This window comes from Hoplias malabaricus, chromosome Y, assembly GCF_029633855.1.
Source record: "Hoplias malabaricus isolate fHopMal1 chromosome Y, fHopMal1.hap1, whole genome shotgun sequence".
Classification (NCBI taxonomy): domain Eukaryota; kingdom Metazoa; phylum Chordata; class Actinopteri; order Characiformes; family Erythrinidae; genus Hoplias; species Hoplias malabaricus.
In genome coordinates, this window is record NC_089820.1 from 70,557,011 (window position 1) to 70,583,510 (window position 26,500).

The window sequence follows — 26,500 nt, forward strand, 5'->3', positions numbered from 1 at the left end:
TCTTTCATTGTAGGCACAACACTTAGATGATTATTTTAGGGGCTATTTTGGACCGTTGGAGTACATTACCTGCCCAAAATTTGACTGTGTTATAGAGTGCAACGGTAAAAATGCAGTTTGTTATGACTAATACAAATGTACATCTGTTAATATTTTGGCACGAATCGCCCGCTGTACTTTGGCACGTCATTACCACGTGACCGGTCTACTTCGCTAGTCTTTGGATTGTTGTGCCTGTAAAGGGTTGCTTCAGAACTTTCGAAATCCCTTTTCGAGTCTGTAATCTTATCCTGGGCCAAACTCATTCGTACTACTGTACAGCCAGGCGGACATTTCTACCGTGCACCAGGACACCCAAAAGCAAGACAATCATTAGGCTGAACAGAGAGCACGACCAACGTTATCAGTCCTATTTACACCAGCATCGAACATTACCAGGCCATGATGGCGTCAGAGGAGCTATATGAGGTGATTTCTCGTGAAATAAAACTTGTGATTTTTCCATAGCCCTGGGTTCCTGTATAACTTTAGCGTTATCTTTGTTTCTTTTTCTACTCGCGTGTGAAATTAAGATGCACAGCTAACGTTAGCAGACGTGAAAAAGGTAGATACTGTATTGTTGCTAGTTGTAGCTTTTTTTTGTTGCAGTTGCTAAATGTGTAAGTACTATTATTTTTTTATATTTTCATGGGTATTTCATGGTATTTAACAGTGTGTTTAATGCTGCTAATTCTAAAGGAATATTGGGTTTCATTTTTCCGGGTGAAATGTTTTTTAACATTTCGGAAAAGAGCACTTAACTTAAAAGTTTATCCACATGGATGGGGGATGCCTTCTCACATTTGGTTGCTTCTTATGCGACCGGCGGCTCATATGAGGCGGACACAAGGAGCAAGGTTCCCAAACGTATTTGTCTTATAATTAGTCAGGATGGTGTGGGTCCCATCCATATAAACAGCGGGATTGAACTTTTATTGCATTCAGTGAGATTATAGTAGAATAGTATAGAAGACTTAAGTATTTAAATTTACAAAGTGCCACTCATTTATTTCAGAAAATCTGAACTGCCTGCATATTTCAACCTACAATTTTTAGCATGTCTCTTTATATTCTTCCTTTTACAAATAATAAGCACCTGTCTTGAACAAAAAAAGTATTACTTATGGGCTTGCAATATCAGAAATATGAAAGAATCAAAATACATATAGAGAGAGATTAGAACACCCTTTTCTATGAATACAGCAAAAAGTTTATATATATATATATATATGGGAGAGAGGGAGAACTGATACCATGAATGTGTTCGAAATAGCCCACTATTTGTGTCCCTAAATGTAGCACAGAGGGAACTTTTTGGGACGCACCCAGTAAAGCAGGTACTGACACATAGGTGCACCACTAGATGCAGCTCGAATTTAAAGTTGGGGCAAATTATAAACAGACTGGGTATTTCACACTTCTTGACTGTTTTTGTTGATTTTTACAAAGAATGGAGAAAAATGTCTCACACCACATGACCACAAACTCCCCAACCAAACGTGCAACTCGCATTTCCTTAGAGACGCAGATAAATATGGATGTACAACTTGCCGTGTTGTTGTTTGCGCTGCTATATGTGCAGATCCACAAAGAAAAAAAAGACACGTAAAAATGTCTTTGGGTTCAGGATGGGAAAACATAGTCAGCATGGTCTCTACATACTGCAGCTAGAGCTGGAGATTAGTAAAATAGCACATAGTTGTGGCTACGCTCCACCTTATATGGTCCAGAAACAGCGCTAGCCGTAGCGCGAGCCAGTGTTGCACCATTTAAGGTGGAATGAAAAATTAGAATGCAGTTGGAATAAAGGCTGTAACAGCGTGTTGTGTGGCACAATGTTTTCCTACAGGTAATTCTCCTTATTTGGGGACATGTGCATCCAGCACTATGTAATATATTGCAGTTTTTATTATAGTGTTACTGTTTAATCCGGCCTCCATTGTAGAGGTCCACAGCATGCACCTGTGTTTACTTTTCTATTTGAGTTGGTGGATAGTTTACACTTTGCAATTATGTTGAAATTCAGGTAAAAAAATAAAATAAAATTTTTAAAATTAAATATCCTGTGACTGGTCGCAAAATTTTGATGCAAAAATATTTCAAATCAGGCTAAAAGTCGTGTAGTGTAACCCCAGTTTAAGGCATGCCAAAGAATACAGACTTAATTCAAGCAACCACAAAGAAGCACCCTAACAGAGGTCAGCAGCAGTCCTTAAAGTGCATTTCACAGTCGTGACAAATGTCCTCATGACAGTGTAAAAAGCTGTTCAGTCCGGCTAGGCTATTTCTTCCACCTTGTACTTTTTACTGCATTGTGGAAATATTTATTTTTTCATGGCATTGAAACTTAATAAAGTTAAAGTAAACTTAAAGTTAATAAAGAAGTCAGTGTTGTTCATTGAAGCTTATTATGCCTTTTTAGCAATACAGAACACTGACTTAACAAAATAAAATCTGTAAGTATAGCAATATAAATATCTGGATTTATAGGTCTATCTAGTAGTTAAGATTAGGATTGAAAAGGAGTGGAACATTTCTGATAAATTTCCAGCAAATTACTGGTAACTTTCCATGGGGACTTTAGCTCAGGATCTTTGGAAATATTCCAAAATGTAAATTTTCCCTGGGAATTTATTGGGTTTAATAGGAAATACTGGATAATATAACGTAACTATAGCATATGTTATCATTGTACCTTGTACCATGTACCTTTTTTGTCAACAGCAGACATGAAGGCATAACACTACAAATTAGAGGGGAAAGTTTGTGAACAAACTTTGAATTTGGCTTGTCACATATTGCTAGCATTGTTGCAACTTTAGCTTATATGCTGCTTATTATCTGTGAGGTTAAGTTTATAGAACAATCTATCCAATGCTACCTTTAAAATGCAACCAGCTTTAAAAGACTGCCAGTATACGTTGACTGCCACCTTACAAAAAATTCCACATTAAAAAATGCCCATTTGTTTTAGACGTCCACTTCAAATAAACCTTAAAACTATAAAAAGACTGCCAATACATTTTTAACACCACATTTTGAAAATTCCACCTTAAAATATTGCACTTTAAAAAGCTGTTATTTTATTTAGACATCTACATTTAAAGGAGCAATCTGTAGGATATTTACTGTACTTAGTCATAAAATGTCCAGGGTGTGTGATCATAGATTAAGGAAACAGTCAAAGCTAAAACACTGCTGCCTCTCACAGCCAAAGCAGTATATTCTCCTTGAGAAGTGACCAGTCCGGAGCAGAGCTCATATGATCCCACGCTCTGAGGTCCTGCCTGTCATCCCACCCTCTGTCCAATCATTTTACAGTCCACCGTGTGGCCAGGTCTACAAACAGTGTCTCGCAGCCATTAAGGTGGCCGAGTGAACATAGTTAATTTTATATTTTACCAGCCCCAAAAAGCCCCTCTGCCCTTCTAAAGATCTCTGTGACTAGAGACAGAGTAAAATGAGAGGAAATATTGGCCTTGTGTTTGAAGGCAGACAAGTAGCAACACTACAGAACAGAGCCAGAGCTGTCTAATTTTCTCCTGAACAGGTAACAGCAAATCATTTCTGAAAAAATACAGAAGTACAGATGCCTATGTGTAGATTAAAAGGTGTAAACGTCATAGATTGTATGGTTTATATAAAGTCAGGCATAGTGAGGTTTGAAAGGTAAAGGACTGTGTTTGGTGTTTTAAACAAAGAAGGTGAATTGAAAAGTGTAAATACCTTTGTTTGGTTGTTTTAAAGAAATTGAGGTAGATACATGTTTCTCCATGGTGTGTGTGAGTGTTTTAAACAAATTAAGGAGCAAGCAAATATAAGCATTTCACTGGTAGGTAGAGGGCAGCACGGTGGCGCAGCAGGTAGTGTCGCAGTCACACAGCTCCAGGGACCTGGAGGGCTCAAGACCTGCTCTGGGTGACTGTCTGTGAGGAGTTTGGTGTGTTCTACCTGTGTTCAGCAGTGTTTCCTCCGGGTGCTCTGGTTTCCTCCTATGGTCCAAAAACACATGTTGGTAGGTGGTTTGGCAACTCAAAAGTGCGTGTGTTGCCCTGTGGAGGACTGGCGCCCCCTCCAGGGTGTGTTCCTGCTGCCCACTGGCGCCCAGTGATTTCAGCTTGGTTCTGGACCCACCCAATTGAATATTCAATTTGAAGCTGTACAAAAACGCTAATGAGATTCTTAAATGGAACCATTTAAGGTGGAAGTAAATGCTTGAAAACGAAAATTGTGAATAATTGGTTAAATAATACAATTTGTTTGTATGTTTTAAATACAAACCGGATTCCAAAAAAGTTGAGGTGTAGGTGCCAACATCTAATATTTTATTCAGAATAGAACACAAATCACAGATCAAAAATTTAAACTGAGAGAATGTATCATTTTAAGGGAAAAATATGTTGTTTCAAAATTTCATGGTGTCAACAAATCCCCAAAAAGTTGGTACAAGGCCATTTTTTTTACAACTGTGTGGCACCCCCCCCTTTTTCTTACAACACTCAACAGACGTCTGGGGACAGAGGAGACCAGTTTCTCAAGTTTAGAAATAGAAATGCTCTCCCATTCATGTCTAATACAGGCCTCTAACTGTTCAATCGTCTTGGGCCTTCTTTGTCGCACCTTCCTCTTTATGATGCGCCAAATGTTCTCTATAGGTGAAAGATCTGGACTGCAGGCTGGCCATTTCAGTACCCGGATCCTTCTCCTACGTAGCCATGATGTTGTGATTGCTGCAGAATGTGGTCTGGCATTATCTTGATGAAAAATGCAGGGTCTTCCCTGAAAGAGATGACGTCTAGATGGGAGCATATATTGTTCTACAACCTGAACATAGTTCTCTGCATTAATGGTGCCTTTCCAGATATGCAAGCTGCCCATGCCACAAGCACTCATGCAACCCCATACCATCAGTGATGCAGGCTTCTGAACGGAGCGTTGATAACAACTTGGGTTATCCTTGTCCTCTCTGGTCCGGATGACATGGCGTCCCAGTGTTCCATAAAGAACTTCAAATCGTGACTCATCTGACCACAGAACAGTCTTCCATTTTGTACTTTGCACTGTAGAGTTTCAGCTGGCAACGGCGGATGGCACGGTGGATTGTGTTCACTGACAATGCTTTCTGGAAGTATTCCTGAGCCCATTCTGTTATTTCCTTGACATTCCTGTTTGAGGTGCAGTGACGTTTAAGGGCCCGGAGATCACAAGCATCCAGTAGAGTTTTACGGCCTTGACCCTTACACAGCAATTGTTCCAGATTCTTTGAATCTTTTGATGATGTTATGCATGGTTGATGATGATAACTTAAAATCTTTGCTATTTTACGCTGGGTAACACCATTCTGGTATTGCTGCACTATCTTTCTGTGCAACAATGGTGGAATTGGTGATCCTCTTACCATCTTGGCTTCAGAGAGGCACTGACACTCTGAGAAGCTGTTTTTATACCTAATCATGTTGTCAATTGACCTAATTACTTAGCTTACACTTGTGATCTGTCATCTATGTTCTATTACAAACAAAAAATATTGACATTTGCTATCTCCACATCATTGCATTCAGTTTTTATTCACAATTTGTTTACTGTCCCAACTTTTTTTGGAATCTGGTTTGTACATATAGTGGATTAAAACAACTAAGTTGTTTTAAAAGCCAGAGTGCTAGTTTCAGCTCTTAAGGTGGAACAGAGACTTCAAGAACCGAGGACTCGTAAATAGATACGTAAGGTGGAACGGAATGTTTGACTACGAAAATTGTATAAATTAAATTTATGGTGGAAATGAAAATCAATAAGTAACATGAGCCTTGCCTAGTCAAAATATTTAATGTGGATTTGGACAGTAAAGGCTTGTAAATGCCGGGAAATGACAGCTGCATGTTCACTTTTTGTGTAGATGGATGTTTTATTGAAATGATGAACACATTTCTGTGTAAATATGTTTTGTTATGGTCCTTTCTTCTTTGCTATTACGGCCCAAGTTCTTAAATTCATCTCTTGCTTGTTTGTTCAGTTTTCCTCAAACTGGCAACTTGGTTGAACTTCACGTCTGGGGAGGAGGGAAAGGTGGCAGACGGCTCTCCACTGTTTTGAAACTGTATTCTTGTTCTGATTTTAAACGCTTGGTGTCAGTTTTACAGATTGCTCCTTTAAATGAATGACCACTTCAAATAAAACAAATGACCAATATATTTTGTCTGCCACGTTAAAAAAAATTTCCACCTTTTTAAAAATAGTCATTTAATTTAGATTCCCAACTTAAATAAATGACCACTTCAAATAACTCTTAAAACCTTAAAAACACTGCTAAGGTATTGTGAACACCATTAAAAAAAAAAAATCTATTTTAAGTAAGTGACCATTTCTCCTTAAAAAATCAGCCATTTTGTTTAGGCTTCCACCTTAATTAAGTGCCCACATCATTGAAATGGTCACATTAAAATAAATACCACCTTTAAAAGTCTTTTATTATACACTGCTCAAAAAAATAAAAGGAACACTTAAACAACACAATGTAACTCCAAGTCAATCACACTTCTGTGAAATCAACCTGTCCAGTTAGGAAGCAACAATGATTGTGAATAAATTTCACCTGCTATTGTGCAAATGGAACAGACAACAGGTAGAAATGAGAGGCAATTAGCAAGACAATCCCCATAAAGGAGTGGTTCTGGAGGTGGTGACCACAGACCATTTCTTTGTTCTCATTCTTTCTGGCTGATGTTTTGGTCACTGTTGCTGTTTGTCAGTGCTCTCACCCCTAGAGGTAGCATGAGACAGTGCCTACAACCCACAGAAGTTGCTCAGGTAGAGCAGCTCATTCAGGAAGGCACATCTATGCAAGCTTTGGCAAGAAGGTCTGCTGTGTCTGTCAGCAGTGTCCAGAGCATGGAGGAGATACCAGAAGACAGGAGACTTGGAGGGGTCTGTAGAAGGGCAACAACCCAGCTGCAGGAACAGGCTCCATGAGTGTGGTATGAGGGCCCGACATCTACAAGTGGGGTTCTGCTTACAGTCCAACACTGCAGAGTTACTGCCATTTGTCAGAAAATACCAAGATTGGCAGATTTGCCATTGGCACCCTGCGTTCTTCATGGATAAGAGCAGGTTCACACTGAGCATGTGACATGCGAGTCTGGAGATGCTGTGGAGAACATTCTGCTGCCTGCAACATCTTCCAAAGTGACTGGTTAGGAAATGGGTCAGTAATGGTGTAGGGAGGTAATTCTTTGGATGGGTGCACAGCCATCCATGTGCCAGAGATACCCTGACTGCCATTAGGTACTGGGATGAGATTCTCAGACCCATTGTGAGACTATATGCTAGTGTAGTGAGCCCTGGGTTCCTTCTGATGCATGACAATGCTAGACCTAATGTGGCTATGTGTGATGCTTATGTCTGTTCCCCAGACCTGAATCCAATTGAGCACATCTGGGACATAATGTCCCGTTCCATCCACCAAGGCCACATTGCACCACAGACTGTCCAGGAGTTCACTGATGCTTTAATTCAGGTCTGGGAGAAGATCCCTCATGAGAACATCTGCTGCCTCATCAGGAGCATGTCCAGGCGTTGCATGAAGGTCATACAGGCATGTTGAGGCCACACACACTACTGAGCCTCATTTTAACTTCTCTTGAGGAATTTTCTTTTGTTTTTTAGTATTATTCCAAATTCAGACCTCCATGGCATAATAATTTTGATTTGATTTACACTGTGCAATGAATAAAGGAACTGGAATATTTCATTCATTGAGATCTAGATCTGTTATCACTTCGCATAATTTTAAAATTTATTTATTTTGTCTGCCATATTAAAAAAAACATTTTCTCCTTTTTAAAAGCTGTCATTTAAATAAACTCCCACATTAAAAAAATGACCACTTCAAATAATCCTTAGAAATCTTAAAAAGATAAATAATAAAATCAAATAAAATCCATATTAAGGAAAACCCTTCATTGAAGTAGACACATTTTGCAGGCCACGTTTGTAATATTCCTGCTTCCATCTTAAGCAAATGACCACTTCATAGAAACAGTCACATTAAAATAAATACCACATTAAAAAGACTCCAATTATATTTTATTTAGGCTTACACCTTAAGTGACCACTTCATAGAAACAGTCAAATAATTACCAAGGACATGCTGGGAATTGATTTGGTGTAAAGAAATTTGCAGTTTGAGCAAGAATTGATCATGTCATGATGAGTTAATCACAGAAAATATTGTTGAAACTTTCCCTACTGTAGAACAAAAATTCATAATTCAAAAACTGCATTCTTAAAGGATCTCATATTTACAGGTGTTGGAAGGGGAAATTTCTCTACCATTCTAAATTTTACATGACGTCTCTAGGTGAAACTATAAGGAAGTTATGGGGAAATGTTTGGCTGAAAAGTGGAAAAAAGGCTTCCTGTGCAGAGGAGCTAGAGTGCGATGACATCATGAAAATCACTGTGATGGGTCCCAGAGCGCCCAGGTCCAACAGTGTGAAATCTAGAAGCCATAGCTTTCAAATGGACAGAGTTAGAGCAGGTTGAAATTTTGCCCGGTGCATTCCTATGGGAAAAATTCCCATAGTTGGAATAGGATCTATTATTGTGTGAATTTTCATGCCTGTAGCATGAAATTCCTAGGAGAAGTAGCGTTGACAAATTGCAAAGAGAATAGTAAGAACATTATGAAAAACAATAATTATCTTTGACAAACCAAATGGATAAGAATAAGGACTAGAGCAGGGGTGGGCAATCTTATCCGCAAAGGGCCGGTGTGGCTGCTGGTTTTTGTTCCAACCAACCAGGAGGTCACATGATCATTTGTTTTACTCAAGCCAACTAATTAAAGGAGTAAAATCAGGTGTGCTTGAGCCTGAATAGACTTAAATCCAGCAGCCACACCGGCCCTTTGCGGATAAGATTGCCCACCCCTGGACTAGAGGGTAAAACCTTTTGTGAATTTGGCTTGTCAGGTATTGCCAGCATCGTTGCAATATTAGCTAATATGCTTCTTAATAGCTATGACCTTACATTTATAGATTTATCCAATACTACCTTTTAAAAAGCCTGCCAATATACTTTGACTGACATGTTACTAAAAATTCCACATTAAAATATGCCATTTTATTTAGACTTATGCATCAAATGAAGTTTGATTTGAGTCATTGCCTAATGGTTAGAGGACGGGGCTTGGTGCTGGTTCGATCCCCAAGATTGGCAGGGACATCCATGGCTAAAGTGCCCTTGAGCAAGGAACTGAACCCCCAAACGCTCCCTGGGTGCCAGGGATGGATGCACAGCCCCTAGTGCACTGGTGTGTGTGTGTATGTGTGTTCACTGCTACAGATGGGTTAAATGCGGAAGACACATTGTACATTGTACAATGACAAATAATTGCGCATACAAAAAATTTGACCAGTCAAATTAATAAGAATAAAAAAAATTTCGAAGGACAGTAATTTGGTTTTGACAAACCAAAGTAGTAATAAGTGACGTGAAATCATAATTGATGCACGTGGTATTCTTCTGTTACATAACATTACGTAACACTACAGCAAACGGTGTTCAAAATGTTAAATAAATAAGTACTCATTCTGGTTACAGAAACCCGTTGAGGCAAAAAATATAGGTAGCTAGCCTTGGTAAACTAGTCTTTTAAATGAATTTGCTCATTAAGCTTTTCTTATTTACCAGATAGCAAGGAACTGTGCAATTACAAATAAACAACTTAAGATTTAACCACAGAATATTTTTGCTAGACAAATCTAAATCTAGATTTCTTGATCATCAAATTAGCCACCTCTTGCAGATATAACAGCTGAACACAGTGGAGGTATACATTCTACAATGGATTTCAGATATTTCAGAAAGTTCTTCCTAACATTGTTGCAGAAGTTCACACAAATGTTGCTTTGCTTTCACCCTTCTGTCCGGTTCACCCCAAACATGCTTAGTGTGGAGTCTGGAGACTTGGCAGGCCATTCCATTCTTTGAAATGTACTTTCTTGTTCTTGTCTTCTTAGGTAGGTCTGACACAGCACAGTACATGATATAACCCTGTGCAAGTTGCCAAATCTGAATAACAGCCCCTGACAATCACTCTTCTTCCTCAGTGTTTTACAGTTGGTGGCACACATTGAATAAACATTCTTTCACTTACTCTATGGCTTACAGAAACCCTGCTTGATGTACTAAATACCCCCACCCCCAATCTTAGGTGTGGCTTTCTCATTGCTATTCCACCTGTTATACCTGGAGAATCAGAATTTCCTCCAGTTTTCAAATGTCTCTTGACAAATTGGCTTGCTTTAATTACCTTTTCCTTGCCATTATGATGGCAATGTGCTATGTCATGCAGTGCAATACTGTCCAAATACTTTCTTTTCCAACACTGCTTAAATAGAATTAGATCAAATCAAATCAAATTTATTTATATAGCGCTTTTCACAACTGATGTTGTCACAAAGCAGCTTCACAGAATTCCAGTAAGACAAAGATTTGACATGAAATGTAAAAACAAATGTAAAACCCTCAAGTGAGCAAGCCAGGGGTGACAGTGGCAAGGAAAAACTCCCCCAGCTGAGGAAGAAACCTTGGGAGGAACCAAGGCTCACAAGGGGTGACCCATCCTCCTCTGGTCAATCTACTGGTGATGATAGTTAGTAGTCCATGAGAACTTCAGTGTAGGGACAGCTTCAAGGCACTTGGTGGTTGCTGGAGCGTGGGCAGCTGGTCGGAAGCGTGGAGGAGGGTCTCGACAGTCATCCATCAGTGTCCAGACAGACAGGTGGGCAGTTGTTTACTTGGAAAAATGTAAAGGGATGGAATTAGTTTTGAACTGTTTTGTTTTTGTAAAGTAGAAAATATGAAAATTTCCAGAGTGTGGCTAATGACTCCGGCAGATCTGACTATGACAGCTTTAACTAAAAGGAGAGAACCAGGAGGACACACAGACACGGGAGCATCCTGAAACACTGGCATCCCTCCGCTCCACCGTCAACAAACCTGAGTGATCGCGAGAAGCGGCGGGACGACAGCACCAGCGTCTCAGTTTACTATAATTCCCTGTGTCCATGGACCCCCCGGATCTGCCGCCTTTATCTATGGGGGAGTATTAGCTACCAAAAGATAAACTAAACAAATGTGTTTTTAGCCTAGATTTGAAGATTGCGACTGTGTCTGAGTCCGGAACATTTTCTGGAAGATCATTCCAGAGTCTGGGGGCTTTATAAGAAAAGGCTCTTCCCCCAGCTGAGGCCTTCTGAATTCTGGGAACAATTAAAAATCCAGTATTCTGTGATCTGAGTGAACGTGGAGGCTCATAATAGGAAATTGTATCTTGAAGATATTCAGGAGCAAGCCCATGTAGAGCTTTATATGTTAATAACAAAATTTTGTAGTCAATGCGGGATTTAACAGGCAGCCAATGAAGTGATGATAAAACTGGGCTGATATGTTCAAATTTTCTAGTTTTAGTGAGGACCCTAGCTGCAGCATTTTGAACTAGTTGAAGTTTTCTTAAATTGTTGCTGGTGCATCCTGACAGTAGTGCGTTACAGTAGTCAAGCCTTGAAGTAATAAAGGCATGTACTAATGTTTCTGCGTCCTGAAGGGATAAGGCATTTCTGATCTTAGCAATATTGCGAAGAAGTAAAAAAGCTGTCCTGGTGATACTACCTATGTGTTGATTAAATGATAAATCCGGGTCAATTATGACACCAAGATTTTTTGCTGCTGAACCAGGTTTAATTGGAGAGTCAGCGAGATTTAAAATTAAATCTGATAATTTATTTCTTGCCACTTTTGGACCCAAAAGCAGGACCTCTATTTTGTTGCTGTTTAGAAGGAGGAAGTTACGCAACATCCAGCCTTTCACGTCTTTTACACAGTCCTCTATTTTCTTTAATCTGTGTTTGTCATCGGGCTTGGCTGAAATATACAATTGTGTGTCGTCTGCGTAACAGTGAAAGTTAATGTCATGGTTTCTTATAACTGTGCCTAGCGGTAACATGTATAATGTAAATAATAATGGTCCTAAAATAGAGCCTTGTGGAATTCCAAATCTTACTTTAGAATAATTTGAATTTAGATTTTTTACTTTTACGAATTGATAACGTTCCATTAAGTAAGATTTGAACCATAATAGGGCTGTCCCTGTGATTCCAACCATGTTTTCTAACCTTTCTATGAGAATATTGTGGTCTATTGTATCGAAGTCTGCGCTTAGGTCAAGAAGCACCAACAGGGATACGTGGCCTTGATCAGAGGCAAGAAGAAGATCATTTGTTATCTTGACTAGAGCTGTCTCTGTACTATGATGTTGCCTGAATCCAGATTAGAATTTTTCATATATATGATTCTTATGTAGATATGAACTAAGTTGTTGGGCCACAGCTCTTTCTAAGATCTTGGACAGAAATGGCAAATTAGAAATAGGCCTGTAATTAGACAGTGTACTAGCATCAAGATTTGGTTTCTTGATCATAGGTTTAATAACTGCTAGTTTAAAAGCTTTGGGTACATGGCCCAGACTAAGGGATGAGTTTACTATAGTTAAAAGAGGATCAATAATAGCTGGTAGTACTTCTTTGAGCAACTTTGTGGGAATTGCATCAAGTGGGCAAGTTGTACAGTTTGCGGAGGTGATAATCTCTAGTTCTAATTGTGGGAGTGGGTAAAAGGTTTCAAGTCTTTCTTTTACAGTTATAGTATGTTTTATATCATTCACATCGGGTGGCAGCCAGGATGGATTTGATCCTGTGGCTTGAGTTTGTTGTCTAATATTCTCAATTTTATTATTAAAAAAGTCCATAAAATCTTTACTGGTGAGAGTTGCTGGAATTAGTTGTTCAGAACCTGCTTGATTTTTTGTAATTCTAGAAAACACACTAAACAGTGCTCTCTGATTATTTTTATTATTGGAGATCAGCGAGGCCAGATATGCTGAGCGAGCTTTAGTGAGGGCATTTCTATACTCTATAAGGCTGTCCTTCCAGGAAGAATGGAACACTTCAAGCTTGGTTGATCGCCATTTCCGTTCTAGTTTTCGTAATGTTTGTTTTAAAGTACGGGTCTTATCATTATACCATGGTGCGGGCTTTTTCTGTCTTATACTTTTATGTTTAAGTGGTGCTACCTTTTCTAAAGTAGATCGACAGGTATTTTCTAGGTAATCAGTTAGTACATCTAGGTCCATTGGGTCTGATGGAGTTGGAACTGGGGTCGATAGTTCTGGTAGGTTTTCTATAAATTGTAGGGCGGTAGATGGTTTTATTATACGCCTTGTAGAATAGCGAGGGTTCCTACATATATTATGGCTAAAACGTAGCTCATATGAAATTAAGTAATGATCGGAGATTGCTGAGTATTGCGGTAAGATATTAATTTTGTCAATGTTAAGACCTAGTGTCAGAACTAAGTCTAAAGTGTGGCTGCAGTAGTGTGTAGGCCCTGTTACATTTTGAGTAATACCAATAGAGTCTAAGATTGAGGTAAATGCCTTTTTTAGTGGGTCACTTTCCTTCTCAAAATGGATATTGAAATCTCCTTCAATTATAACTTTATGATTGCACACCGCTAGGTTTGTAGCAAAATCGCTGAATTCTTTCAGAAATTCTAAGTAAGGCCCTGGTGGTCTGTAAATGTTGCATAATAAAAATGCGTCCTTTTTTGTGATCGGATTTGTAATAATAGTGGAGAGAACCTCAAAAGAAGAGAAGGTGTCACATTGTTTAAGACTAATTTCTAGGGTATTTTGGTAAATTACACATACTCCACCTCCTTTGCCTGATATTCTTGGGCTATGTGCATAATTATAGCCTAGGGGGGTGGCTATATTTAGTGCTAAATATTCATTTGGTCTAACCCACGTTTCCGTGAGACAGAAAACATTGAATTTATGATCACTTATAATATCATTTACGATGAGTGCTTTTGAGTTTAGTGATCTTATGTTGAGTAACCCAAAAATTTTAGTTCTGAGGTGTTGCTGCTAGGTGTTGTGTATGATTTAATATTGATTAGGTTGCTGAAACAGGCTGATTTTGTTTTTCTACTTTTACATTTAGTTCAGGGGAAAGACACAGTCTCAATACAGTTGAACCTGGGTGACGCCTCAAGACAGTTCGCAGACGGTCGGTTTAGCCTGTCTGTCTGCGGCCTGGTCCCGGCTCTGGATTGTCAGCAGCTATCTACACTACTCTGCTGACTAACTAAGAGACTATGTGCTATGCTGCAAGAAAGTAAGGCAGCACCCTCCCGCGTGGGGTGGATACCATCCCTACCTATAAGACCAGGCTTGCCCTCAAAACGAAACCAATTGTCTATAAAGCCCACTTGATTTTCAGAACACCACTTGGACATCCAGCAGTTTAACGCCCAATGTCTGCTGTAAGCTTCGTCGCCACGCCGCATTGGTATGAGGCCAGAGCAGATTACGGCATCGGACATCGTCTGGGCCAGTTTAATCACCTCTGTAATATTACCCTTAGTTACCTCAGACTGCCGCAGACGAATATCATTGGCCCCTACATGGATGACTACCCTCGAATATCTCCTATGAGCTAACAGTCTAAGGTTGCCACTAATATCCGGCGCTCTGGCTCCCGATAAACAGCTAACTGTTACTGCTGGCGCCCCTAAAGGAGTAGCTAATTTCACGTGTCGAACAATAGAGTCTCCTATAACCAGAGCACTCTTAACAGGCTCCTCATCGGGTGCTTCGCTGAGCAGGGCAAACCTGTTTGACACGCGAATCGGAGGAGCGTGGTGTCCCGGTGGGCTAGCTTTGGCCTCAGCGTTAGCATCAGCCTTAGCTTTCCGGCTATGACGTCGAGACGTCACCCATTCACCCCGCTGTGAGGGCTCTAACGCCGGAGTCGTGGGGGTGCTAACTCTCCCTAAGGCACCCGGAGTTGCTAACACTGAATCTCTCTGTTTATCCCTTAACAATAATAAGCTCCGGATGCGCACTTCTAACTGGTCCACTTTATCCACCAGAGAGCTAACTAGCTGACACTTACTACAAACACAACCACTATCTTTATCGCTAGAGGTGGAAAAGGGGGATAAACTAAACATGCCACACTCTGAGCAGGCAAAACAGCCAGTAGTAGCCATGGAATTGCAGGTACTTACCGCTTTTAGTTGATTTTAGTAACTTACAACAAGAACGTTACTCCAGGGTCCGGTGGCAGTTTTAGTGCCTCTGTAATGAATATTCCTGCAGAGACAATCTAAAAGATAGATCTATGGATGGTTAGTAGGTTATAAAAATAGATATAAATATAGAAATAACAGTGGAAACGAGTAAGCAGGAAAACCCGAGCGATCAAAACAGCTTCCAAACGGGTACAGACAGTCTGAGAGTCTGAGTCTACAGACAGTCTTAGAGAGTCTGTAAGTAATCAGCAAAAACTGTTTGTATATTATATAACCTCACTTATGTTCCTTTGCACCATTCAGGTTATTGACTACACTACAACTCTGTAGATGTCAGTAATTTGTAAATATTTATGTTTTCTTGATTTGTTGACGTCTGTGTGTGTATTGTCAGCAGTAACAAGTGATTAATCTGGAAACTTGTTTAAATGTTTAATTTTTTTAAAAAGCAAATCATTTTATCAAATTTGGCCATAAATTCCTCCCATAATTCCCTAGTTTTACAGAAGCTAGTGGTGTATTAACAGTTTTATCTAGTAAACAAGCCCTCGCTGGTGTTGAAGTCAGAAGGTAGATAATATATATGCTGAAATGCGGATTGAATTTATATCTATATCTTTTTATCTCTCTCTCTCGCTTGCTCAAATGAAACAGTTGCTGTGGGTTAGGGGTATGCGATATAATATCGTTCATGATAATACTGGTATGTTTTTTTTTTTTTTTTAATTCTATAAGAAAAATTTTGCCATATTGCGCCGTAAGTGCAAGCTTCTAACGCAGGCTTGTGACTTGAGCTCAAGCTACAGCTGCGGGATATATCGCAACTAATCATACATTCCATAGTATTTTCTACATGACTTAGATAATGACCATATTCGTTATATTGAGTATGCAGAGGATTCGCAGGTTACCATCTGATTACATTTAAAACACAAATGTGCACATATGTCCCGTTCAGCTGTTTTTCTCTCTTGCGTGCACCCACCTATGAATGTGCGTGCTTACACACGGACACATGCACACCACTCTGTCCTGCCATTGTTTGTGTAAGCTGCTGGAGCAGTTCTCAGCACATATATCACACACACACATGTCTACCTCTCTGATAACAGTGAGTAAGTCAACAAAGGAAGATTTATTTCCAAATAATAGCACTGTTAAGACCATTAATTGTTTGACATGCTGCTCTCCCTGAGCCAGAGGGAGGGGCAGATTCTCCACTGCTCCCCAAGAGAGAATGCGCTTCTCATTGATCATCAATTTGTTTTAGCCAATCATCATTCAGAACTGTCCATCATTTAGAGCTTTACAGCCAGTGGTGTCACAGTCCTGCCTACAGGGTTGGTTTTTTGGTGTTGAGCAAAAATGTCCAGTGCTTAAAAGAATAAAATCTTATTTTGCACCGTGTCTCGAAGAAACTGCATTTAATTTTTTTTCTCAACGCATCTGTGATGACAAAAAAACGTACTGACTTTTAGAACCAAAGTATTTATATGGACTGTTTGTGAAGACACCATTTATTTATCCATCCATCCATCCATTATCTGTAACTGCTTATCCAATTTAGGGTCGCGGGGTGTCCAGAGCCTACCTGGAATCATCGGGCGCAAGGCGGGAATACACCCTGGAGGGGACGCCAGTCCTTCACAGGCAACACAGACACACACACATTCACTCACACCTACGGACACTTTCGAGTCGCCAATCCACCTGCAACGTGTGTTTTTTGGACTGTGGGAGGAAACCGGAGCACCCGGAGGAAACCCACGCGGACACGGGGAGAACACACCAACTCCTCACAGACAGTCACCCGGAGCGGGAATCGAACCCACAACCTCCAGGCCCCTGGAGCTGTGTGACTGCGACACTACATGCTTCGCCACCGTGCCGCCCCATTTATTTATTTGTTATAAAAAAAAAGCAACAGCTTGGATGTTTCTTAATACAAGATATTCAGTGTCAAGCACATACACAGGGCTGGGTTTACTTAGTGTGCACTGTGTAACAGTACTATCTAGGAAATGTATCAGATCAGGATTCAGTATGGGCAGATACTCAACATAAAAAAAAAAAAAAAACTATCAAAAAAGTATCTGGCCATCACTATTTCTTATATATACGATTGATAATTACAGTTAGATAATGCAGCATGTTCTTTTTGGTGTTAAAAATAAACAGTAATACTTTGACATTATATTTTGTTATGGTTTTCATAATATCGTATTGTATCTTACCATTCAGTGTGTGTGTTTGTGTGTTGCCCTGTGAAGGACTGGCGCCCCCTCCAGGGTGTATTCCTGCCTTGCACCCAATGATTCCTTGTAGGCTCTGGACCCACCGGCGACCCTGAACTGGACAAATGGTTACAGTTAATGAATGAATGAATCTCACCATTCATTTTAGGCATATTGAGATATGAGTGTTTTGGTCATATCAACCAGCCCTAATTTGTATTACAGATATTAGGACTGTTATTTGGCAAAAAAAAATTGTTTTTAAATTAATTTAAGAAGTTTTTTTATTATAAAAATTGTGAAGGTATATCATAATCTTAAAAATATCTCAATATATTGCAATATTAATTGAAGGCCGTATCGCCCACCCCTACTGTGGCTTAATCCACCCATTTATCTCTTACACAGTTGCTGAAACTGGAATAGGGAGAAGTTTCATTGTCAGATTTCTGAGCGGTGCACTGAAGTTTTTTCAATTAAAACATGTTTGTGCTTTGGCTGGAACTTTGACCCATCAGATTCATCATCATCATCTTTTTCGCTTGTCCATTTCAGGGTCATGGTGGCAACAGGGCGAACAAAGAAGCCCAGACACCTCTGTCCCTCGCAATATCCACCAACTCCTCCTGGGGGATCCCCAGGCATTCCAAGGCCAGCCGGGAGATATAATCCCTCCAGCTTCCTGGGTCTACTCCAGGGTCTCCTTCCAGTTGGACGTGCCTGGTATACCTCCAGTGGGAGGCATCCAGGAGGCATCTCCATCAGAAAGCCGAACCACCTCAACCGATTCCTCTGAACGCAAAGGAGCAGCCACTCTACTCCGAGCTCCTCTCTAGTCACTGAGCTCCTCACCCAATCATGGAGAGTACGCCCAGCAACCCGTCGGAGAAAGCTCATTTCAGCCATCTGTGTCCACAATCTTGTTCTTTCAGTCATTACCCAGAGGTCATGACCATAGGTGATGACCTATGATGACTCTCTTCACCACAACGGTCCGGTACAGTGACCATATTGCTGCAGATGCTGCACCTAACCTACGGTCAACCTCACGATCCCTCTTTCCATCACTCATGAACAAGATCATGAACTGTTTCACTTGGGGTGGGTTCTCACTCCTAACTGAAGAGAGCATGCCATCTGTTTCCGGGAGATAGTCATGGCCTCAGGAGGTGCTGATCTGCATACTAACCGCTTCACACTTAGCTGCAAACTGCTCAAGTGAACACAAGAAGCCTCCATGCAAACAAGGCAGAAGAACAACATTGTCTGCAAAAAAGCAGAGATGCCACCTCCCGAGCCCCTCGATGGAAACCTTCTTGTCCTAGGCTATGCCTTGTCAACCTGTCCATGAATATCAGGAACAGGAGTGGAGATAAGGCACAGCCCTGACAGAGTCCAATGCCCACACTAAACAAGCTTGACTTACTGCCAAGGATGCGAACACAACTCAAACAAACAAGGACCGTACGGCTTGCCGCAGCGACCCTGGCACCCCATACTCCCGGAGCACCTCCCACAGAATCTGAAAAGTATGTGAAAAAATAAAGAGTTGGTCCATAGTTCCATGGCCTGGACGAAATCCCCATTGTTCCTCCAAAATCCTAGGTTTGACTGTCGGACGGATTCTCCTTTCCAGCACCTTGGCATAGACTTTCCCAGGGAGGCTGATAAGTGCAATGCCACAATAATTGGCACATTTTCTCCAGTCCCCTTTTTTAAAAATAGGAACCACCACCCCTGTTTGCCAATCCAAAGGCATTGTTCCCGAGGTCCATTCAATATTATATAGGCGTGTCATCCAAGACAGCCCCACAGTATCAAGTACCTTCAGTATCTCTGGGTGAAAGTTTATTCACCACCTCAGTGACTTCAGCCAAGGAAATGAAATCCGACACCCCAGACACTTCTGGCCATACCTCCTTCACAGGAGGCATGTCTCTCGGTTTAAGGAGTTCCTCACAGTGCTCCTTCCAATGCCCAACAATAGGCTCAGTCGAGTTCTGAGTCAATGCATGGGATCCTCTCTAGCACTCCACTTACTACCTCCAAGATGGATGAATATTCTGAGCTGCTTTTCGGTGCATACTCGCACACAACAGTCAAAGTTTTCCTTTCTGCAAGCTGGAGCCTCATTGAGGAGACCCTCTTGTTTACTGGGACAAACTCCAGCTGTACAGCCGCCAGCTGGGGGCTTGAGAGTACCCCCACACCCGCCCGGTGCCTCTCACCTGTGCAACTCCTGAGTAGGAAAGAGACCAACCCCTATCGAGAAGTTTGGTTCTAGAGCCCACACTGTGTGTAGAAGTGAGCCGAACTATATGTGACCCGCTCTGTGACCGATGGGCATTGAACCGCACCCCTACTCTGGATCTTGCGGGTGGTGAGCCCACATGATCCTCCCACGCTGCCATTTCAGGCTGAGCTCAGCCAGGTTATGTGGGCTGCCCGGCCACCAGACGCTCGCCGTCTGACACTACCCCCAGGCCTGTCTCCAGGGGTAGGTCCCGGTAATCTTCTCCCGGGCAGGGTACACTCAGTTCTAATGGCTGAACTCATATGGATGCTTCTTGGATCATGTTTGTCTGGATCTTCACTCCAGACCTGTTCGCCATGGGAGACCCTACTGGGAGCTAATAGCTCCTGACGACATATAGATAAAAGCATAGTTTTTACCCTATGGAATACTGCCACTGTGCTGTTGTACATTGGAGGTGCCAATCCTGTTTTAATATTGTGTAAATAAATGAAAAATTGATCCAGAATTTGATGATTTGCAAATCCCACATACTCATTTTATTCACACAAAAAAACAGAACACACCAGACATTTCTTCCATCAGATGTTGAAAGTAAGACATTTTACTTTTAAAAGAAATAAACTAAGTGAAATGAAATAAACTCATTTAGAACTAGAAACACATCTCAATTAAGACGGGGCCATGTCTACCATTGTGTAACATTACCTCTTCTTTTAACAGTCTGTAAATCTTTAGGAAATGAGGACACCAGTTGAAGTTTTTGGGGAAGAATGTTGCCCCATTATTCCCCAATGTAGGACTGTAACTTCTTAACAGTGCTGGATCTTCTATGTCAAATTTTTTTTTTCATTTCATAATGAACTGAGTGTATCTATTGGTCAAAAGCCTGGTCTGCAGGTGGCCAGTTCAGCACCTGGACTCTTATTTTTTTACTTTTCTGTGAAGCCATGCTGTTGTGATGGATGCAGTTTGTGGTTTAGCACTGTCTTGCTGAAATACAACTCCTGGCAAAAATTATCGAATCACTGCTCTGAAGGATGTACTTTCAATTCTTTAAGAGCACATTAAAAAAAATAAATCAAAAACATTGCACCATTAGTTCTTTGTTGCACCACCTCCTGCTTATATAACAGCTTGGATTTCCTAGGGGATGGACGTAACTAGTGACAAACCGTATTCTTCATCAATCCGGCTCATCTGTCTCTTATTGCTGATGCCAGATTAGCTTTGCAGGTTGGAGCCTTTTAGTTTATCATTTTCTTCAATTTCCACCAGAGAATTTAATTGGATTGAGAAGATGTAATGGCTGCCATCTCTCATGTGCTTCTACATGACATACAGGCCAATATCATCAATGACTGTGGAAATTTTCTTCAGGCAGTCATCTTCATGAATTTAATTGGACCAGGACTAAACAAATTTTCAAGCAACATCACCTTGCCCAATGCAGATTTACAATTCATTACTGAAGATCACTTTCATCCAGTCACCAAGAGTCCATGATTATTTTTCTTTAGCAAACTGTAACATTGTTCTTTTCTGTTTAGGTTTTAATGATGGCTTTCATTTGGTGTTTCTGTATGTAAATCCCATTTCTTTTAGTCACAGACATTTACTCCAATTTCTGTCAACTGGTTGTTAATTTTTGCTGTGCATTTTCTGTTTTCAAGACATTGCTTTAGTTTTCTGTCTTGATGCTTTGATGTCTTCTTTGGTCTATCAGTATGCTTCCCTTTTTACAATCTTCCCATTTTGTTTGTATTTGATCCAAATTTTAGACACAGCTGACTGGCAAAAACCAACACCTTTTGCAACATTGTTTTGATTTAACTTCTTAATGATGCTTTATAATCCTCTCCTTTGTTTCAAGACATCTCTCATGTTGGAGCCATGATTTACATCAATCCACTTTGTTCAACAGCTCTCCAAGGTGTGAGCTTTTTTAAATGTTACTTGTGCTCCCCATAATGATAGCCAGAAGATTGAGCATCCATTTTTAATCCCTGAATCTTTTCATGATTTTACAGAGAGGCACTTGAGTTTGCCAGTTGAGTTCAAGTTGCTCTTAAGTCACATACACAATCTTTAGACTCAACAGTGTGGATTCATACTCAACAGTAGATTCAGTGAGGTGTTAAAAATGTCAGAACATAAGTTAGCTGGTCAGCTCATTCCCTGAGTACCCAGCCAGGTATTTTGTCACGGCCTGGGGCCTGCTGTGTATTGACTTTCCTCAGAGTCCTCTGATAGCCTGTATGCCGTGCCACGCCACGCCACGCCACATATCCTTGGTGTTGGGTAATTCATGGAAAAAGTCCTGGATTTTTTTTTCCTGAGCACGCTTTGCGAGTTTGATGGCACAGTTTAAGTTAGCTGTCACTGCTGTTAATGCATTCTGAGACTCAAAAGCTGAGTTCTGTGCCTTAAGCAATTTGCGTACTTCATCAGTCATCCGTGGTTTTTGGTTGGCCTGGGTGGTGGTGATATTTGTGACGCTGACATCATCCAGGCATTTGTTTGTGTAAGCTGACGCAGTCATGGCATATTCGGCAGGGGCATATATGCATGAATTAGCATAACAGGTTTGAAAAGCCAAGGTGTGGCTGCTTTGAATGCATCTTTTATGTTGGTGTAGGCCAAATCTAGTGTGTTCATTCCTCTGGTAACACAATCTACATGCTGATGGAAGGTTAGAAGAACAGTCTTCTTATTGGTCTGGTTAAAATCCCCAGCAACAATTTAAAAAAACCTTCAGGGTGGGCTGAATGCAACTCACTGATGGTCTGGTAGGGAACATTAACTGTCCATTTTCTCAGCTCTACTGACTATATAAGTGTACTTTGTTTTACAATTACTGTGTAGTCCATCTGTTGCTCTGTATACCTTATTTGCTTACTTTGACCTTGTTCTTCAGTTGTCAAGACCTCTAGAGGACCACCACAGAGCAAGTATGATTCAGGTGGTGGATCATTCTCAGTGCTGCAGTGATGCATACATGGTGGTGTTGTGATGATATGACTGGATCAGGTACAGTAGTGCTGCTTGAGTTTTAAAACCCCTCAAGGCCACTGCTGGTCCAACAGTCCCATGGGCTGTGAACATTGAGCACTAAGAAGCAAGAGGATGACCAACACACACTGTGCAGCAACAGATGAGCTACTATGTCTGACTTTACATGTACACGGTGGTCCAAAAAGATAGGTGTGACTAATAAAGTGGACCGTGAGTGGACCCACGGTTTAAAAACTTGAGCAGCACTGCTGTTTGATCCACTCATACCAATTCAACAAACATTAACACACCACTACCATATTGTCACTGCAGTGCTAAGAATGATCCCTTATGCAAATCACACCTGCTCCGTGATGTTTTTATATGGGTCTTGATCATTGAAGAACAAAGTGAAAGGGGGCAAAGTATGCAGAGCAACAGTTGAGCTAAAGTGCTCCTGTATGGGCAGTGAAGCTGGCAGAATGGAGAATAAGGGTAGAAACAAGAAGGTAATCAAACTATTATAACTGGTTGCTGTAGGCTTTCTCTGTGTTATATTATTTTGAGACTTGACTCTGACTTGTATTTTGAGACTTGTGAACATCTGTGACATTTATGTACTTTAGATGGTGGGACATTAAGTTTTATATTAGGGAGCACTGTAAGGAATTATTCCACAATTTTTAAATAGTTTTTCAGAGATTTAGTTCTGCCCATCCTTGCTTCTGACAGAGACTGCCTCTCTCAAATGCTTTTTTTAATGCCTAGTCATAAAATATGAGTTAATGGGAATGCATTTGCTATTTATTTACATTTGACAGCATCCTATTTTTTGGAATTATGATTGTGCTTAACCAAGTAACAAGCACAATCACATACACGGTCTTCCTGAATCTAACTGGCTATAAACATGATTTCTCATATCACTGCTGTTCAAAGAAAAACCTATCTTTAAAACAAATTTATAGAGGAAGGAAAAATTGCTAATGTTACGTGAGTGCCCTAAGGATCAAACCTTGGTCCTCTGCTTTTCATTGTCTGTTACCTCTTTGTCTTTATTTTCACAGCTGACATACACATCGATATTAGCACTAAAATTAACACTAAACTACTAACCATGCTCTGCTGTCCTGTATTCAAGATCTTTAAGGAACAAAACATAATATTTATGTCTTACAATTACAGTTTCAGAATCTTTATGATGCCTCACTGACCTTACTTGGCGTTCCTTTTTAAAAGGTGAATGAGCGATAACTTTCTAACATTTAATACTGACAAAACTGAAGTTCTACTAACTAAATCCATAATTTCTAAATTTTTTGCCATGGTCAAATGATGCCCTCCCCATCCGCTGATACTGGAATTATTTCCATCACCAAATTCAAACTGATCTCTGCTCTTTCAGTATCATGGCCTTGAAACTATGGAACACTAGGGCAACAACCTTGTAACCGCCTCCTACGCACGCACCCCTTGGGAATCAAAGATCAAGAAACATTTGGTGTTATGAAAATACACTGATATTTCATGAATTACGTGCTCTGTGTGATGTTTGGATGCTTTGAGGAGCTTATACAATGGGCTGAGTGTAAAGTCGACTCATTGATTGAATCAGTGCAAATTCAAACCAGCATGGATTGCACATGCGCTGACCTTGTGTACACACAGCCGCAGGGAAACTCTGAGACAACACACAGCTTGCCTTAAACACTAGATTATACTTCAGAATGCGCGCTTATGAATAAAATCGGAGGAATAATGCATTACACAAGTCACAGCAAGAACTTTGGAACCTTAAAGGATCTCTTATTATTGAGTGTTTTCTACAGTGGATTGATAGATCACTGGACATAGCAGAAAGCCTTGCTCAAACATATCCGATGCCTTGATAAGAAACTGAACAAATAGCACGAAACTAATTGTGGGTGGAGGTGAGTGGACAACGTTGTCCACTGTAAAGCACTGTGGGAAACACTGCAACGAATAAAACCAAACCAGAGTTTGATTTAACCTAATATAAAAGTGCAGTTGTGAAAACAGTCTTACTTTTACCTCTCACGTGCGTGAACACACACACACACACACACACACACACACACACACACCCCTACTTCTCCATGGTCCTGTGCTGATTAGTGTATCATGTGGTTCTGAACACACACTGCTAATGTAAATAAAAATAAGCACACTGAGTCCAGCATTCTTGAAACGCTCAGTTTTGCTTGTAAACATGTTAACACTGAATACAGTACTGAAACATTTCCAACTTGGAGATCTCTGTGACATTAAAAGCTGCTGTTGTATGAACCAGAAGCAAAAATTCAGAATCACATTTGATATGTGATGTGTACATATCCTTATTGAATTCCAAGTTCTGGGATTTTAAAGATATGTCACTTTCAGATGGATGGTCTGTCTGTGAACATTCGATAAACCAGTCTTTGTTGCACTTTTGGTTATTTTAAAGCAAGTAGTTATCTAGGAGTGATTTTAGGATTCACTGTGTATCCCAATATCTAAATGTAAGAAGTTTGTTTATAGTGGTAATGGTTATGAGATTGCTTGGGATATTATCAAATTCCATTGTTGACAGGTATGCCTTGCAACCACCTGGGGTATGATATTAACCGTGTAGCAACACAATAGCACAACTAGCAACCATTTAATCTCACCTTAGCAAGCACTTAGTATACCACAACAACTGTCCAGCAACCACTTAGCAATACCACAACAACTTGGCAACACCTTAGCAACAATTCTAGTTGTTATGTACACTATATTGCCAAAAATATTTTCTTTGCATGCATGTGAACTTGAGTCACATCCCCGTCTTAGGTCATATATATATATATATATATATATATATATATATATATATATATATATATATATAAACATAAGTGAAATATATTTGATTGTTTTTTTCGGAAGCATATTTGGCGCTGATTAGCTTTGACGCTACGCTAGTTTATTAGTATATTACAGCAATAGAATTTGTGAAGCTGGCAATAAATCATTTGAAATTGTGCAGAGCCACAGAGCACAGCTGAAAAAAAAATAATCTTGTAGGAAAGTTTGAATGGGGCCATTATCTTTGACAGCGGAGAGGGGATTTCTCATCTGTATTTTCACACCTGTCTCATGTATAGTCTATGTGTGAGCCACAGGTATTGAGAAAAAGAATCACATCATATTTGTAGCAATATAGAAGTAAAACTACATAAAATATCAGAAAGTTGTGAACACCAGTATGTAGCCAACACTCATGTCTACAAAGTTTAATGTTCAAAAGAAGACATCATAAATATTCACAATGTGTTTTTTCACTATATATTAGCACCTTTGAATATAGGTTTTTGGGAAGTCCATGTTTAGTTAATTTAAACAAAAAAAAAAGATGAATACCATACATGCATCTCTCACATTATTTTTGCTGAGTTTGGGCTGAATATTGGCATGTGTAGCATATTGGGAACAAATTTTTTATAGGTAGGTGAAATTTGTTAAAATGTCAAGGCATTTCATATAACCTCAGACATGGCTTAAAGGCCTCAGATTCCAGAAGATTAATGATGTTGGCCCATCCTTTGTAGCTATAACAGCTTCAGCTTTTCTGGGAATGCTTTCCACAAAGTTTAGGAGTGTGTTTATTGGAATTATGACCTTTCCTCCAGAAGTGCATTTGTGAGGTCAGACATTAATGTTGGACTTAAGAAGGCCTGGCTTGTAGTCTTTGTTCTAAATTATCCCAAAGGTGTTCTATTGGGTTGAGGTGAGGAGACTGTGCAGGCCAGTCAAATTCTTTCACACCAAAGTCGCTCATCCA

The 26,500-nt window shown here is 40.2% G+C and overlaps 1 protein-coding gene across 1 annotated transcript in view; it reads left to right on the forward strand.

Annotated features, from left to right (window-relative positions):
* The first annotated feature begins 233 nt into the window (after nucleotides 1–233).
* The window catches only part of LOC136678612 (chromodomain Y-like protein), a 105,281-nt gene continuing 79,014 nt past the window's right edge, over nucleotides 234–26,500 (forward strand). Inside the window, exon 1 of the mRNA XM_066656662.1 lies at nucleotides 234–468. Coding sequence (XP_066512759.1) covers nucleotides 442–468 — 27 coding nt within the window. The 5' untranslated portion in view covers nucleotides 234–441. The remainder of the gene's footprint in view (nucleotides 469–26,500) is intronic.